Here is a 16,472-nt window from a genome sequence, read left to right on the forward strand (position 1 = left end):
ATGTGCAATGTAAAAAAGCTATTTCAGTTCCTTGCTCAGAACGTATGAAAGCTGGTGGTTCCTTTTAACATGAGTCTTCGATATTCCCAGGTAAGAAGTTTTAGGTTGTAGTTATTATAGGAGTATTTGTATTTCATATACCTTTGACTATTGGATGTATTCTAATAGGTACTTTAGTATTGCCAGCCTAATCTCGGGAGTTGATAGGCTTGAAGTCATAAACAGCACAATGCTTGAAGCACAGCGAAGAGCTGCTGGCAAATGCACGAAAGTGCTGCTTGAATGAATGCTTACGAGCCTGCTGCTGCCTACCATCGCTCAGTCAGACTGCTCTATCAAATCATAGACTTAATTATAATATAATAACACACAGAAATACGAGCCTTAGGTCATTAATATGGCCAAATCCGGAAACTGTCATTTCGAAAACAAAACGTTTATTCTTTCAGTGAAATACGGAACCGTTGTGTATTTTATCTAACGGGTCGCATCCCTAAGTCTAAATATTGCTGTTACATTGCACAACCTTCAATGTTATGTCATATTTATGTACAATTCTGGCAAATGAATTACGGTCTTTATTTGGAAGAAATGGTCTTCACACAGTTCGCAACGAGCCAGGCGACCCCGACTCTGCTTACACTGAACGCAAGAGAAGTGACACAATTTCCCTAGTTAAAAGAAATTCAGCAGGCAATATTAACTAAATATGCAGGTTTAAAAATATATACTTGTGTATTGATTTTAAGAAAGGCATTGATGTTTATGGTTAGGTACACATTGCTTTTTTTCGCGAATGCGCTTGTTAAATCACCCATTTGGTGAAGTAGGCGGTGATTCAATGATAAATTAACAGGCACTGCATCGATTATATGCAACGCAGGACAAGCTAGATAAACTAGTAATATCATCAACCATGTGTAGTTAACTAGTGATTATGTTAAGATTGTTTTTTTATAAGTTTAATGCTAGCTAGCACCTTACCGTGGCTTCTTGCTGCACTTGCATAACAGGTAGTCAGCCACGCAGTCTCCTCATGGAGCGCAATGTAATCGGCCATAATCGGTGTCCAAAATGGCAATTACCGATTATGAAAACATGAAATCGGCCCTAATTAATCGGTCGACCTCTAGTTCATATTCCCGAAGGAGCCATACAATAACTGACAGTCCTTTTCATACAGGAGTAATAAAGGCCCAGTGCACTAATTTTGTGATATTTTGCTGTACAATGTAGTGAATACGGAACAATTCAAGAGGGTAAAATTTGTCAACTTCTCTTTGCCCTATGTCATAAATTACATCGAATTCAGTGGCGGTTGGTGCCGTTTAAGATGAGGGAGGACAATACATTTTTTTATGAGCATGTCAGTTCATGCTGCAAGAGTTCTGATCGGTTGGAGGATGTCCTCCGTAAGTTGTCATAATTACTGTGTAAGTCTATGGAAGGGGGTGAGAACCATGAGCCTCCTAGGTTTTGTATTGAAGTCAATGTACCCAGAGGAGGACGGAAGCTACCTTATCGAGTGCTGTTGAGGTTACTGTAGACCTTCACTGCAAAACTGTGTATTTTAATACATTAATTGGTGACGTGAATATATTTAACATAGTTTTATCTAAAAAGGATACCTTTAATGTTTCACTATTTAGATTTTTTCAGAAATTCACTGATGGTCCTCCTCTGAAGAGCCTCCACTGATAGAATTATTCATTAGATTGTTCTCCACAATATTATAACCTTAATATACTTGTACTTGATGAAATAAGAATGTTAAATTGCTGTGATCGTTGCTAGTTTAGACTGTGCTGCTCTTGGTTGTATCTCTTCCATATTTGGCTTCGTGAGGTGGTACATGATACCAGATCCTTGCCTTTCATTACCTATATTGGAGATCAATATGTGTTGAGGGGCCGTTTCTATGGCGGCACAAATACTCAATGAATACAGGAACAGATTGTCTTCCTGGAGGGTGGATATTGAAATTCAGTCTCCTAGCTTTGTAAATAAATATATGGATGAACAACCTTAAAAAAAGCTTATTCTGATTTATCAGAGGCTGTTGCAGCACCCCGTACTTCCTGCAGCTATTGTCCTTTTCCAGATACAGCATAAATTACTGCTAAAGATTTAAACATCCTGCCAACAAAATAGACCGGTAGTTTATGTGAAATGTTTGACAGTATTGGTGTGAGATAGGAGCGTGACATAATTGCATATTTAATCTGAGCCTATACCAAACCAGGGTATAGAAACCCAATAATCTATTGATAAACTAAATATTAAACAACAATTGGTCTTCTGCATGCCTTGGCCTAATGCCAATAGTTCCACATTAGATAGCAAATAAGGGCGTTATTGTCACCATGAAAAGTGAATGGAAGACGTTCTAAAGCTCCTTCAGGCAGTTTCATGACAAGGTCTGATTTTTATAACAGGAAACGTGCACTTGTATGGCGTGGGCAGACTTTCAGAAATGGCACAGGCAGAAATTGTGAAATGTATTCAAGGTTTATAAAGGAGGCCCCAGGAAATACATGTATGAATTTTGCAACACCACTTTTGAACCAGTGGTGCCGCCTCTAAACAAAACAATTGCGTATACCCATGCTGAAAACTCCACCATTAAATCGAGTAGAAAGGGACGTGAGTGTAGCGCCCCACGGTTGACGACTGCTGTGTTATTCCCTCTTAAAACGTAATTAAAAACTATTCATAAAACTACTGTACCTGTCCAACTCGAAGAGATCCTCTTGCAAACAACTTAGTGTGACATAACGTCCAGTTGTTCGGCAATTGTCCAGCAGAATTTCAGAGAAATTTTAGGCTCACAGGCTGACCACACCGCTCGCGAGCAAAATAAATGTAGAAATCTGTTATTCAAATATTGCACCCACACTACACCATTCGCGTGCACGAGCGTTGCAAAATAAATTTAGAAATCTGTTATTCAATCATTGCACCCACACTGCTCACAAGCGTCTGCGTTGCCAAGGGTTAAAATAGAAATCAGTTCTATTTCTGACACAGATCGCTCTGCAAGTCCTGCCTCTCCCATCTCCTCATTGGTTTATAGAAGCAGGCACCCACGTGCCATCTCCTCATTGGTTATACCCACGTAGGTGACTGAAAGATGAACGAGGTCAGTGGCGGTAATGCACCTAATTTATGAAAGTTGCCCATCGCAATATAAAGTCAAGAGAAGAAAAAGCCTGGAAGGAAGAGAGATGACTAGAAATGATTCGGTTGACCGTTTTATGTATGGATTAATTGGCGGAGTAAAGGATCTTGTGCATTTCAGGTAAAATAACTCAATGTTTATATCCCAGGACAAATTAGCTAGCAACAGCAAGCTAGCTAAATAGGGCGAATTAGCTAGCAAGTGCAAGCTAACTAGCTAAATTGCCATAAATGTTTAATGCTTTTCGAACCTGTCCCCAAATTAATAGAATTGGTTCAGAGTTTGTTTTGATATTTTAACCTGCGTGTCATGATCACGTTTGGTGTGGGGGGACAAAATTAATTTATGCATGATGGCGCACGCACGCAGACGGTTTAGGTTCCATAACACGGAACTAGCTGTTGCTAGCTCCAACGCATTCAGAAGGAAACAAATTCCACAAATTAACTTTTAAGAAGGCACACCTGTTAATTTAAATGCATTCCAGGTGACTACCTCCATGAAGCTGGTTGAGAGAATGCCAAGTGTGCAAAGCTGTCATAAAGGCAAAGGGTGGCTATTTGAAGCTGAAATATAAAATATTTTGATTTGTTTAACACATTACATTGTAATGGTTTTAAAATTGTATAGCTGCCTTAATTTTGCAAGACCCGATAAGTAGCTGCTGCCGGGGATACATAATAAATACAAAGGCAGTAGTAGATAAATCAATTTACAAAGGTCAAAGATTCCATTTGACAATCTGAAAATATAGTTTTAAATTCATGAACCAACAATCTATGTAAGCAAGGCTGAGAACTGGAATATGGGAACAATGAAACAAAGTATTTAGGGTTACTATATACAGTATTACATGTATAGAAAATCTTCTAATAGTTTTAAATTTTCACATCAATATGCCATCCAATTAATTGAATATTTACAAATAGTTTCTCAACAAGGACCATGCATTTCATAATATATTATGTATGTAACACATGTTTGATACACTTGCAAAAATGTACACCCAATACATATGAAGTGAACCTGTAGCACATTTTCTGACATTGGGGGATGCCCATATACTGTATGTTTTATATACACATTCAGAAAGACATGTCTGGCACATTTGAGGTCCAACAACTCCAGACACAGCATTAGTGCACATCATCCTATGAAACCAACAATGTGTCAATGGTCATTTCTAAAAAAGATCATGCCCGAGTTACCTATAGTTTGGTCCCCTGACAGAAAAACATTTACCTAGATAAAAACCAGTAGGTGGAAGGAAAATATAGTAAGTGAGAGAGAGCGAAAAAGAGAGAACTCTCCTCTAGTAAAAGGATCTGCTCATAAAATATTACATTCCGAGGTTTACTGGTGAAAGCCAGATAAAGGACACAGGAGTCACTGATGTATTTGTGGGACTTTTGCAATATTCAGTGTGCTGATGAGACTTCTGTTACGATTGTGCTCCTAATATTTTATACATCGATAAAAGAAAACATGTTTGCTTGTTGAACTCATAGGGATTTGCTAAATATTATTGTGTTTTTTAATTAGCATGGTTGTGGAGTGTTCAATCCTCTTGGATAACAAGAGATGTGCTTTTGGTTGGACAACACAGTCAATTATGACATCCATAAGACACAATATGCAAGACACAAACAATTCACCATGATCACAATAAGGACATTCATTGAAAAGTAAAGGGTTATATGCTCAAGCTGAACAGAAATATAAAAGCAACATGTAGTGTTTGTCCCATGTTTCATGAGCTGAAATAAAAGATCCCAGACATTTTCCATACGCACAAAAAGCTTGTTTCTCTTAAATGTTGTGCACACGTGTTTACAAAGTTAACTCGTTTTCCTAGTTAAATAAAGTTTTAACATTTTTTTTTATTTAACCAATTTACATCTCTGTTAGTGAGCATTTTTCCTTTGCCAAGACAATCCATCCACCTGACAGGTGTGGCATATCAAGAAGCTGATTAAACAGCATGATCATTACACAGGTGCACATTGTGCTGGGGGAAAAAGGCCATTCTAAAATGTGCTGTTTTGTCACACAACACCAGAGTGTGCAATTGGCATGCTGACTGCAGGAATGTCCATAGCTGTAGCCAGATACATTAAATGATCTACCATAAGCCTCCTCCGACATCGTTTTAGAGAATTTGGCAGTACATCCAACTGACCTCACAACCACAGACCACATGTAACCATGCCAGCCCAGGACCTGCACATCTGGCTGCTTTACCTGCAAGATCAAAGAATTTCTACAAACTGTCAGAAAGCGTTTTGGGGAAACTCATCTGCGTGCTCGAAGGCCTCACCAGGGTCTTGACCTGACTGCAGTTCGACGTTGTAAACCGACTTCAGAGGGCAAATGCTCACCTTCACTGGCACGCTGGAGAAGTGTGCTCTTCACAGATTAATCCGGGTTTCAACTGTACCGGGAAGACGTCACAGTGTATATGGTGTCGTGTGGGTGAACGTTTTGCTGATGTCAACGTTGTGAACAGAGCGCCCCATGGTGGCGGTGGGGTTATGGTATAGGCAGGCATAAGCTATGGACAATGAACACAATTGCATTTTATCGATGGCAATTTCAATGCACAGAGATACCGTGACGAGATCCTGAGGCCCATTGTCGTGCCATTCATCTGCCACCATCACCTCATGTTTCAGCATGATAATACACGGCCACATGTCGCAAGGATCTATACACAATTCCTGGAAGCTGAAAATGTCCCAGTTCTTCCATGGCCTGCATACTCCCCCGACATGTCACCCATTGAGCAAGTTTGGGATGCTCTGGATTGACGTGTACGACGGTTTGTTTCCGCCAATATCCAGTAACTTCGCACAGCCATTGAAGAGGAGTGGGACATTCCACAGGCCACAATCAACAGCGTGAAGGAGATGTCACAATGCATTAAGGCAAATGGTGGTCACACCAGATATAGACAGCTTTTCTGATCCACTACTTAAAAAAAAAAAAAAAGGTATCTGTGACCAACAGAAGCATATCTATTCCCAGTCATGTGAAATCCATAGATTAGGGCCTAATGAATTCATTTCAATTGACTGATTTCCTTAAATTAACTGTAACTCTGTAAAATCGTTGAAATTGTTCCATGTTGCTTTTATATTTTTGTCCAGTGTTATTTTTTACTTTAATTACGTTATCCACAACTAACAATATTAATAAACCCATTTTAAATTACTGTTATGGTTGCAGTTAGCCATATGATATTAATTAACTGAAAAAATAACAGGTACAGGAGGGACTTTATCAATTTCCCATTTGGTTCAATAATATCTCTGGAAGTTCAGATGGGCTCAATGAAAAATAGCATAGTAGAATGGTCTGATTCTATATAGGTCTTCGTGCAATACATGGAGATGATCTATACAGTATCAAAATGCCATTGCTTATTATGTTAACCAGGACATTTTCCATCCTAAAAGCAAACCTACAGTAGAATACAGCAGTCTAGTTTTAGAGCTCAATTATCAATGTAAGTGTGGGTGAATCAAATGCAGAGAAAACAGATCGTGGACAGTTTTTCTATTTATGAAAAACTGCTGAACCTATAGCAATGACCACTTTCCCCACAATGCCCAACAAGACAGACCAACAGATCAACACTGAGAAAGGTTGTTCGAGTGTATGGAATTGTGGGAAATTCCTACAGAGTCATGTTAAATAATGTGAAGTAAAGCTAGTGTATATGATTCAAGACTAAGGGTCTTCATACAGTTGGGATATGTAGTTTTTAGCCAAATGTTTTGACAGGACAAAAAGGGGTAGGAGCATCTATTCAATGTGGTCATGTAGTCCTTTTGAATCAGACACCGCTAACGTTGCGATACGTACAGTTTCTGTCCACGGGACTTTGGTGCGGCCACACCATTTCAGGATGGCAGAGCTGCAAAGCAAGTTGGGAGGTGGCATGGTCCTGTTTGCTGGGTCGTCACTAGTTAACACAGCCACAAAGTCATAATTATGGCTAAACTCTGCCCATTTCTCTAATTAAACGTTTATTTTAAACCTAACCCTAATAACCTTAAATTAAGGCCAAAACGCATTTTTTTTTTGCTAATTTTGCCTTTGTGGCTCTGGAATCTGACTTTGTGGCTGTGTTATCTAGTGGAAACCTGGTTGGGGTGGGGTGCGATGAGGGTTGGGTATGGGAGGGGATTTTGGTAGTAGTTGGGTTGAGGGTTGGTTGACATTAAAGGGGAAGAGGGTTGGGTATGGGAGGGGATTTTGGTAGTAGTTGGGTTGAGGGTTGGTTGACATTAAAGGGGAAGAGGGTTGGACGGGGAGGTGCTATCTACTGTTTCGCTTTGTCTCCTTTCTTCAGGATGATCTGCCGTTGCCATGGCGCCAACTTGTTCTCGTTGTAACCCATGGTCCGTAGTCGCTCCTGCTCGTTCTTCTCCTCGCTCTCCTTTGCCTTGTTTGCAAGCTCCTCCTCTTTTCTGAGTGCACCAATAAGAGGGAAGGTGAATACACGGTGTCAGTGTGATTCAATGTGTGACTGTTTCAGCTGGTATTAAGAAACAATTGCCTGATTCTGGGCCAACCCGAACTCTACTGTGCTGTCTCTGATATGTTATTTTTACATGGTAATTTTCAGCCTATGGTGCATGCGTTACCAGAATAGCCCAGTACAGCTCGCTCGGTTTGGCCCTGTTGTGTAAATAAAAAGGTCAGAATTACCCTGGGCACCACTCTGTTTATCTCACCTCTCCTTGTCTTGTCTGGTATGACACAGAGTGGAATGTAAGCACAAAACAGATTCTGGATTTTAGGCTAGGTCACCACAGTCAAATGTAAATATTTAAGATGTGCTTGAATTAGCTGGGAGTTTAAACTTTTGGAACTAATCTATTGGTTCTATTGTACCAGGCAAACCAAAGCTCAAGTATTTGATCCTGGTCAGGTAATAATGAATACTTTTGGTACCTCCTATAACTGGTTACTACCTGGTAAACATACATTACAGTGTCATTTCTTCTGCCTTATGGATGATTTAACTCAGTTTTAAACATGTCGTGTTACAATGAGCAGGATCAATGAGTTAGTCACCTAACGCTGATTGTTAATGACTGCGTCCTATTGTATCAAAAAGGCAGCAACATTTCAGAGCTGATAAGTCAATATAATGCCATGCTTGCCTCTAGTTGATCCATTTTATATGATGTCTTAAGAATATTTATTATATGAGAGTTTGACTGCTTCATTCAGTCCATGTGAAACCAAAAATCAAAACGCTATATGGCATCACTACTAACCAGGTTTCCATGCAACCTTTTTATGCGAGTAAAGTACATGTCGGATAAAGAATGTCACAACAGGGATAATGGAAAACATGCTAGACAATGTGGGATCTTTTTGTATCGGTAAAATGTATTATGTGAGAAATGGTGGTGTAAATGCGCAAATATTGATATAATAACAATCATATAGAAGTAAACATGGAGTCACGCAATGATATGTTGTGTGGTCCTCCCACTACAACTTGGGAAAGCATGCAGTTTATTGGGCTACGGATTAAATCATTTGTATTTTATTATTTAACCTTTATTTTGCCAGGGAAGACATATTGAAACCTAGGTCTCCTTTCCAAATGCGCTCTGTATAATACAACATAAATAAACATTATATATACACATACACGGTGCCTTTGGAAAGTATTCAGACCCCTTCACTTTTCCCACTTTTTTTCGTTACAGCCGTATTTCTAAAATTGATTAAATTAAAATTCAGCAATCTACACACAATACCGCATAATGACAAAGCGAAAACAGGTTTAGACATTTTTGCAAATTTATATATAAAAAAAACACTTATAAGTATTCAGACCCTTTGCTCTGAGACTTGAAATTTATCTCAGGTGCATCCTGTTTCCATTGATCATCCTTGAGATGTTTCTACAACTTGATTGGCATTCACCTGTGGTAAATTCAATTGATTGTACATGATTTGGAAAGGCACACACCTGTCTATATAAGGTTCCACAGTTGACAGAGCATGTCAGAGCAAAAACCAAGCCACGAGGTTGAAGGAATTGTCTGTAGAGCTCCGAAACAGGATTGTGTCGAGTCACAGATCTGTGGAAGGGTACCAAAACATTTCTGCAGCATTGAAGGTCCCCAAGAACACAGTTGCCTCCATCATTCTTAAATGGAAGAAGTTTGGAACCACCAAGACTCTTCCTAGAGTTGGCCGCCTGGCCAAACTGAACAAACGGGGGAGAAGGGCCTTGGTCAGGGAGGTGACCAAGAACCCGATGGTCACTCTGACAGAGCTCTTCTGTGGAGATGGGAGAACCTTCCAGAAGGACCACCATCTCTGCAGCAATCCACCAAATCAGGCTTTTATAGTAGAGTGGACAGACGGAAGCCACTCAGTAAAAGGCACGACAGCCCGCTTTAAGTTTGCCAAAAGGCACCTAAAGACTCTCAGACCATGAGAAACAAGATTCGTTGGTCTGATGAAACCAAGATTGAACTCTTTGGCCTGAATGCAATGTGTCACATCTGGAGGAAGCCTGGCACCATCCCTACGGTGAAGTATGGTGGTGGCGTTTTTCAGCAGCAGGGACTGGGAGACTAGTCAGGATCGAGGGAAATATGAACGGAGCAAAGTACAGAGAGATCCTTGATGAAAACCTGCTCCAAACCACTCGGGACCTCAGACTGGTGTGAAGATTGATCTTCCAACAGGACAATGACCCTAAGCACATAGTCAAGACAACGCAGGAGTGTCTTTGGGACAAGTCTCTGAATGTGCTTGAGTGGACCAGCCGGAGCCTGGACTTGAACCCGATCTAACATCTCTAGAGAGACCTGGAAATAGCTGTGCAGTGACACTCCCCATCCAACCTGACAGAGTTTGAGAGGATCTGCAGAGAAGAATGAGAGAAATTCCCCAAATACAGGTGTGCCAAGCTTGTAGCGTCACAGCCAAGCGGATTCGAGGCTGTAATCACTGCCAAAGGTGCTTCAACAAAGTACTGAGTAAAGGGTCTGAATACTAAATGTGATATTTCAGTAAAAATTGGAAAATTGAAAAAATCTGAAATTTCAAAAAATGTCTCATGTGGTATTGTGCAGAGATGGATGAGAGAATTAAACAATTTTATCAATTTTAGAATAAGGCTGTAATGTAAAAAAAAAAAAAAAGTCAAGCGGTCTGAATATTTTCTAATGCACTGTTCTCACACACATACAGTACCAGTCAAAACTTTGGACACCTACTCATTCCAGGGATGTTATTTTTACAATTTTTTACATTGTAGAATAACAGTGAAGATGTCAAAACTATGAAATAACACATGGAATCATGTAGTAACCCAAAAAGTGTTATATTTATGACAGCTTTGCACATTCTTGGCATTCTCTCAACCAGCTTCAGCTGGAATGCTTTTCCAACAGTCTTGAAGGTGTTCCCACATATGCTTTTCCTTCACTCTGTGGTCCAACTCATCCCAAACCATCTCAGTTGGGTTGAGGTCGGGTGATTGTGGAGGCCAGGTCATCTGATGCAGCACTCCATCACTCTCCTTCTTGGTAAAATAGCCCTTACACAGCCTGGAGATGTGTTGGGTCATTGTCCTGTTGAAAAACAAATGATAGTCCCACTAACCCCAAACCAGATGCGATGGCGTATCTTTGTAGAAAGCTGTGGTAGCCATGCTGGTTAAGTGTACCTTGAATTTGAAATAAATCACTGACTGTGTCACCAGCAAAGCATCACCACACCAACACACAACCTCCTCCATGCTTCACGGTGGGAACCACACATGCTGAGATCATTCGATCACTTACTCTGCTTCTCACGAAGACACAGTGGTTGGAACCAGAAATCTCAAATTTGGACTCATCAGACCAAAGGACAGATTTCCAACAGTCTAATGTCCATTGCTCGTGTTTCTTGGCCCAAGCAAGTCTCTTCTTCTTCTTATTGGTGTCCTTTAGAAGTGGTTTCTTTACAGCAATTCGACCATGAAGGCCTGACTCATGCAGTCTCCTCTGAACAGTTGAGATGTGTCTGTTGCTTTAACTCTGTGACCTTATCCTCTGCAGCAGAGGTAATTCTGGGTCTTCCTTTCCTGTGGCAGTCCTCATGAAAGCCAGGTTCATCATAAACCATCAAGTACTAAGTGACTGCAATTGAAGAAACTTTCGAAGTTCTTGAAATGTTCCATATTCACTGACTGTCATGTCTTAAAGTAGTGATGGACTGTCATTTCTCTTTGCTTATTTGACCTGTTCTTACCATAATATGGACTTGGTCTTTTATCAAATAGGGCCATCTTCTGTATGCCACCCCTAACCTTGTCACAACACAACTGATGGGCTCAAACGCATTAAGAAGGAAATAAATTCCACAAATTAACTTTTTAACAAGGCACACCTGTTAATTGAAATGCATTCCAGGTGATTACCTCATGAAGCTGGTTGAGAGAATACCAAGCATGAGCAAAGCTGTTATCAAGGCAAAGGGTGGCTACTTTAAAGAATCTAAAATATATTTAGATTTGTTTAACGCTTATTTGGTTACTTCATGATTCCATATTTGTTATTTCATAGTTTAGATGTAGAAAATAGTACAAATAAAGACAAACCCTTGAATGAGTTTGTGTGTCCAAACTTTTGACTCGTATGTAGGGGGTGTGTGTGTGTGTGTGTGTGTGTGTGTGTGTGTGTATACAGTGAGGTAAAAAGTATTTGATCCCCTGCTGATTTTGTACGTTTGCCCACCGACAAAGAAATGATCAGTCTATAATTTTAATGGTAGGTTTATTTGAACAGTGAGAGACATAACAGCAAAAAAATCCAGAAAAACGCATGTCAAAAATTTTATCAATTGATTTGCATTTTAACGAGGGAAATAGGTATTTGACCCCCTCAATCAGAAAGATTTCTGGCTCCCAGGTGTCTTTTATACAGGTAACGAGCTGAGATTAGGAGCACACTCTTAAAAGGGAGTGCTCCTAATCTCAGTTTGTTACCTGTATAAAAGACACCTGTCCACAGAAGCAATCAATCAATCAGATTCCAAACTCTCCACCATGGCCAAGACCAAAGAGCTCTCCAAGGATGTCAGAGACAAGATTGTAGACCTACACAAGGCTGGAATGGGCTACAAGACCATGGCCAAGCAGCTTGGTGAGAAGGTGACAACAGTTGCGATTATTCGCAAATGGAAGAAACACAAAAGAACTGTCAATCTCCTTCGGCCTGGGGCTCCATGCAAGATCTCACCTCATGGAGTTGCAATGATCATGAGAACGGTGAGGAATCAGCCCAGAACTACACGGGAGGATCTTGTCAATGATCTCAAGGCAGCTGGGACCATAGTCACCAAGAAAACAATTGGTAACACACTACGTCGTGAAGGACTGAAATCCTGCAGCGCCCGCAAGGTCCCCCTGCTCAAGAAAGCACATATACATGCCCGTCTGAAGTTTGCCAATGAACATCTGAATGATTCAGAGGACAGCTGGGTGAAAGTGTTGTGGTCAGATGAGACCAAAATGGAGCTCTTTGGCATCAACTCAACTCGCCGTGTTTGGAGGAGGAGGAATGCTGCCTATCACCCCAAGAACACCATCCCCACCGTCAAACATGGAGGTGGAAACATTATGCTTAGGGGGTGTTTTCCTGCTAAGGGGACAGGACAACTTCACCGCATCAAAGGGACGATGGACGGGGCCATGTACCGTCAAATCTTGGGTGAGAACCTCCTTCCCTCAGCCAGGGCATTGAAAATGGGTCGTGGATGGGTATTCCAGCATGACAATGACCCAAAACACACGGCCAAGGCAACAAAGGAGTGGCTCAAGAAGAAACACATTAAGGTCCTGGAGTGGCCTAGCCAGTCTCCAGACCTTAATCCCATAGAAAATCTGTGGAGGGAGCTGAAGGTTCGAGTTGCCAAACGTCAGCCTCGAAACCTTAATGACTTGGAGAAGATCTGCAAAGAGGAGTGGGACAAAATCCCTCCTGAGATGTGTGCAAACCTGGTGGCCAACTACAAGAAACGTCTGACCTCTGTGATTGCCAACAAGGGTTTTGCCACCAAGTACTAAGTCATGTTTTGCAGAGGGGTCAAATACTTATTTCCCTCATTAAAATGCAAATCATTTTATAACATTTGACATGCATTTTTCTGGATTCTTTTGTTGTTATTCTGGCTCTCACTGTTCAAATAAACCTACCATTAAAATTATAGACTGATAATTTCTTTGTCAGTGGGCAAACGTACAAAATCAGCAGGGGATCAAATACTTTTTTTCCCTCACTGTGTGTGTGTGTGTGTGTGTGTGTGTGTGTGTGTGTGTGTGTATATATACACACACACACACATACAGTGAGGGGAAAAAAGTATTTGATCCCCTGCTGATGTTGTACGTTTGCCCACTGACAAAGAAATTATCAGTCTATAATTTTAATGGTAGGTTTATTTGAAACACCGTCTGGGAAGCACAAATAAACCTTAAAAATCACACAGAAAAACAGTTGCATTACTCCACAAAAAAAGCAATACTATAAATTGCCCAAACGGCATCAGAACATCCAGATGAAATGTATTGTGATCCAACAACATGGTGCATGATGGCACATTCTCTATATAACACAACATTGCTATTCGGTACGTTGGAATTTAACTGCAAAAGTTGTAGTTTTTTCCTCCAATACACAACCTTTTGTACGCAACAATTCAGTTTGATGGAAACCCCTTTGGTGGGGAAATGCACATTGTTTTTATGTGGATTTTATAATATTTGCATTTAAAATCTGTTGCAAATTGGATGGAAACCAAGATCATGATAATAGTTTGTGGCATATTATAAATGAACATTTTATAGAATGTTTTCTTACCTTTTTTGCTCCCTGCCCGACCCGGAGAAGTTAGGCACAAAAGGGAATTTAAGGAAATACAGTATTAATGCATGGCATTCAAAATGTTACATCACTTAACGACTACAGGATGTGTATTGTGGTTATACAGTAGGTATATGCTCTAAATATTTCAGGATCTACATGACTTGCAATTTTTTTTATCAACCCACCCAACACAACTTGAGGGAAAAGACAGAAAAAAAAGAAAAAACATTAACCAAGGCAAAGAAACAACCGGAGAAATTGACAGAAGGGAGGACAAATCAGAGACCATTGAAGAGATAATGGAGTAACAGTGGAGGCTCCTGATTGGAGGAATGGGATGGGTAGCACCGCCTCTCACTCACTTCTCTTCATCAAGCTTTTTCTTGATGATGTCCCTCCGCCATCCTGGCATGGACACCAGGCGCGCCACCTCCTCATCCACCTGCAGAGGACCAAACACACAAGAGCCAACACCGTCACAATGGGGCCCACACTTAACACTGTCCCTGCCCAACTCCACTACTACAGTCATCCCATTAGCCTCCAAGGAACTGAGACTTTTCCCATCCTTTGTTGTTTCTCCAATGATGTTGCTCAAAGGTGAAGCACCTGATTTTGGACCCTTTATAATGCTTACATATTATGGCTGAAACATACACTGTAAAGAGCTGTCCTGGCATCGAATACCATTTAAAAACATTTCAAAAACATTATCTGTTGCTTTGTTGAGCTTGCCTGGCGCAAGGTATCAAATAGACTAGTCACAAAACTGCAAACCTCACCCATCTGGCATTCCAGCCAAGCTAAAGAAATTTCTAATAAAATTTGAACCCAGGTCTAGACCTTATCAGCTGACTCTGGGCCCAAGAAAGTAAAGGTAACCTGCCTAAATGACTACCACCCTCGGTAGCCATGAAGTGCTTTGAAAGGCTGGTCATGGGTCACATCAACACCAGACCCACTCCAATTTGCATTCCACCCCAACAGATCCACAGATGATGCAATCTCAATCGCACTCCACACAGCCCTTTCACACCTGGACAAAAGGAACACCTATGTGAGAATGCTGTTCATTGACTACAGCGCAGCATTCAACATCATAGTGCCCACAAAGTTCATCACTAAGCTAAAGACCCTGGGACTAAACACCTCCCTCTGCAACTGGATCGTAGACTTCCTGACGGGAAGCTCGCAGGTGGTAAGGGTAGGCAACAACACATCTTCCACGCTGATCCTCAACACGGGGACCCTTCAGGGGTGTGTCTCCTCCTGTACTCCCTGTTTACGCCAACACCACCATTAAGTTTGCTGATGACGCAACAGTGGTAGGCCTGATCAACGATGAGACAGCCTATAGGGGAGAGGTCAGAGACCTGACCGTGTGGTGCCAGGACAACAACCTCTCCCTCAATGTAAACAAGACAAAGGAGCTGATCGTGGACTAAAGGAAAAGGCGGGCCTGTAGTGGAGCGGGTTGAGAGTTTCAAGATCTTTGGCGTCCACATCACCAACTAACTATCATGGTCCAAACACACCAAGACAGTAGTGAAGAGGGTACGACTTTTCCCCATCGGGAGATTGAAAAGATTTGGCATGGGTCCCCAGATCCTCAAAAAGTTCTACAGCTGCACCATTGAGAGCATCCTGACCGGTTGCATCACCACCTGGTATGGCAACTACTCAGCATCTGACTGTAAGGCGCTACAGAGGGTAGTGCGTACGGCCCAGTACATCACTGGGGCCAAGCTTCCTGCCATCCAGGACCTATATACCAGGCGGGGTCAGAGGAAGGCCCATAAAATTGTCAGAGTCCAGTCACCCAATTCATAGACTGTTCTCTCTGCTACCGCACGGCAAGCGATACCGGAGCGCCAAGTCTAGGTCCAAAAGACTCCTTAACAGATTCTATCCCCAAGCCATAAGACTGCTGAACAATTAAACAAATGGCTACCCAGACTATTTATATTGACCCCCCCCCCCCCCCCCTTTGTTTTTACACTGCTGCTACTTGTTGTTTATGATCTATGCAGTCACTTTACCCTTACCTCAACTAACCTGAACCCCCTGTATATAGCCTCGTTATTGTCATTTTATTGTGTTACTTTTTATTTTTGACTTCAGTTTATTCAGTAAATATTTTAACTCCATTTCTTGAACTGCATTGTTGGTTAAGATCTCGTAAGTAAGCATTACACAGTAAGGTCTATACCTGTTGTATTCGGCGCATGTGACAAATAAAATGAGATTTGGAGAGCCATTTTTAATTGACTGAAACCCAGCTCATTGCAGACAGATTGTGGACAGTGCACACACACTGCCTGAAACCCGTCTCTTTCAGGTCCTAATTAGAGGATGGGAGCCATTTTGGATTTCTCATCTTCACCTGGCTACAGATCCATTAT

General features: G+C 41.2%; 1 protein-coding gene across 2 annotated transcripts in view; it reads right to left on the bottom strand.

Moving 5' to 3' along the window:
• Positions 1-3,874: 3,874 nt before the first annotated feature.
• The window catches only part of LOC106566959 (espin), a 64,096-nt gene continuing 51,498 nt past the window's right edge, over positions 3,875-16,472 (bottom strand). Inside the window, exons 4-5 of one of the 2 annotated variants that reach the window (XR_014380098.1) lie at positions 14,065-14,512; positions 3,875-7,650 (exon numbers count right to left, since the gene is read on the bottom strand). Coding sequence is in view for 1 of the 2 variants with exons in the window: in XM_082960170.1 (XP_082816296.1) it covers positions 14,429-14,512 (84 nt within the window). In the remaining variant the exon portion in view is untranslated. Of the gene's footprint in view, positions 7,651-13,623; positions 14,513-16,472 lie in introns of those variants that run through there. The other variant, XM_082960170.1, reaches the window with a different exon arrangement.

The sequence above is a fragment of the Salmo salar genome, chromosome 13 (assembly GCF_965601325.2).
Source record: "Salmo salar chromosome 13, fSalSal1, whole genome shotgun sequence".
Lineage (NCBI taxonomy): Eukaryota > Metazoa > Chordata > Actinopteri > Salmoniformes > Salmonidae > Salmo > Salmo salar.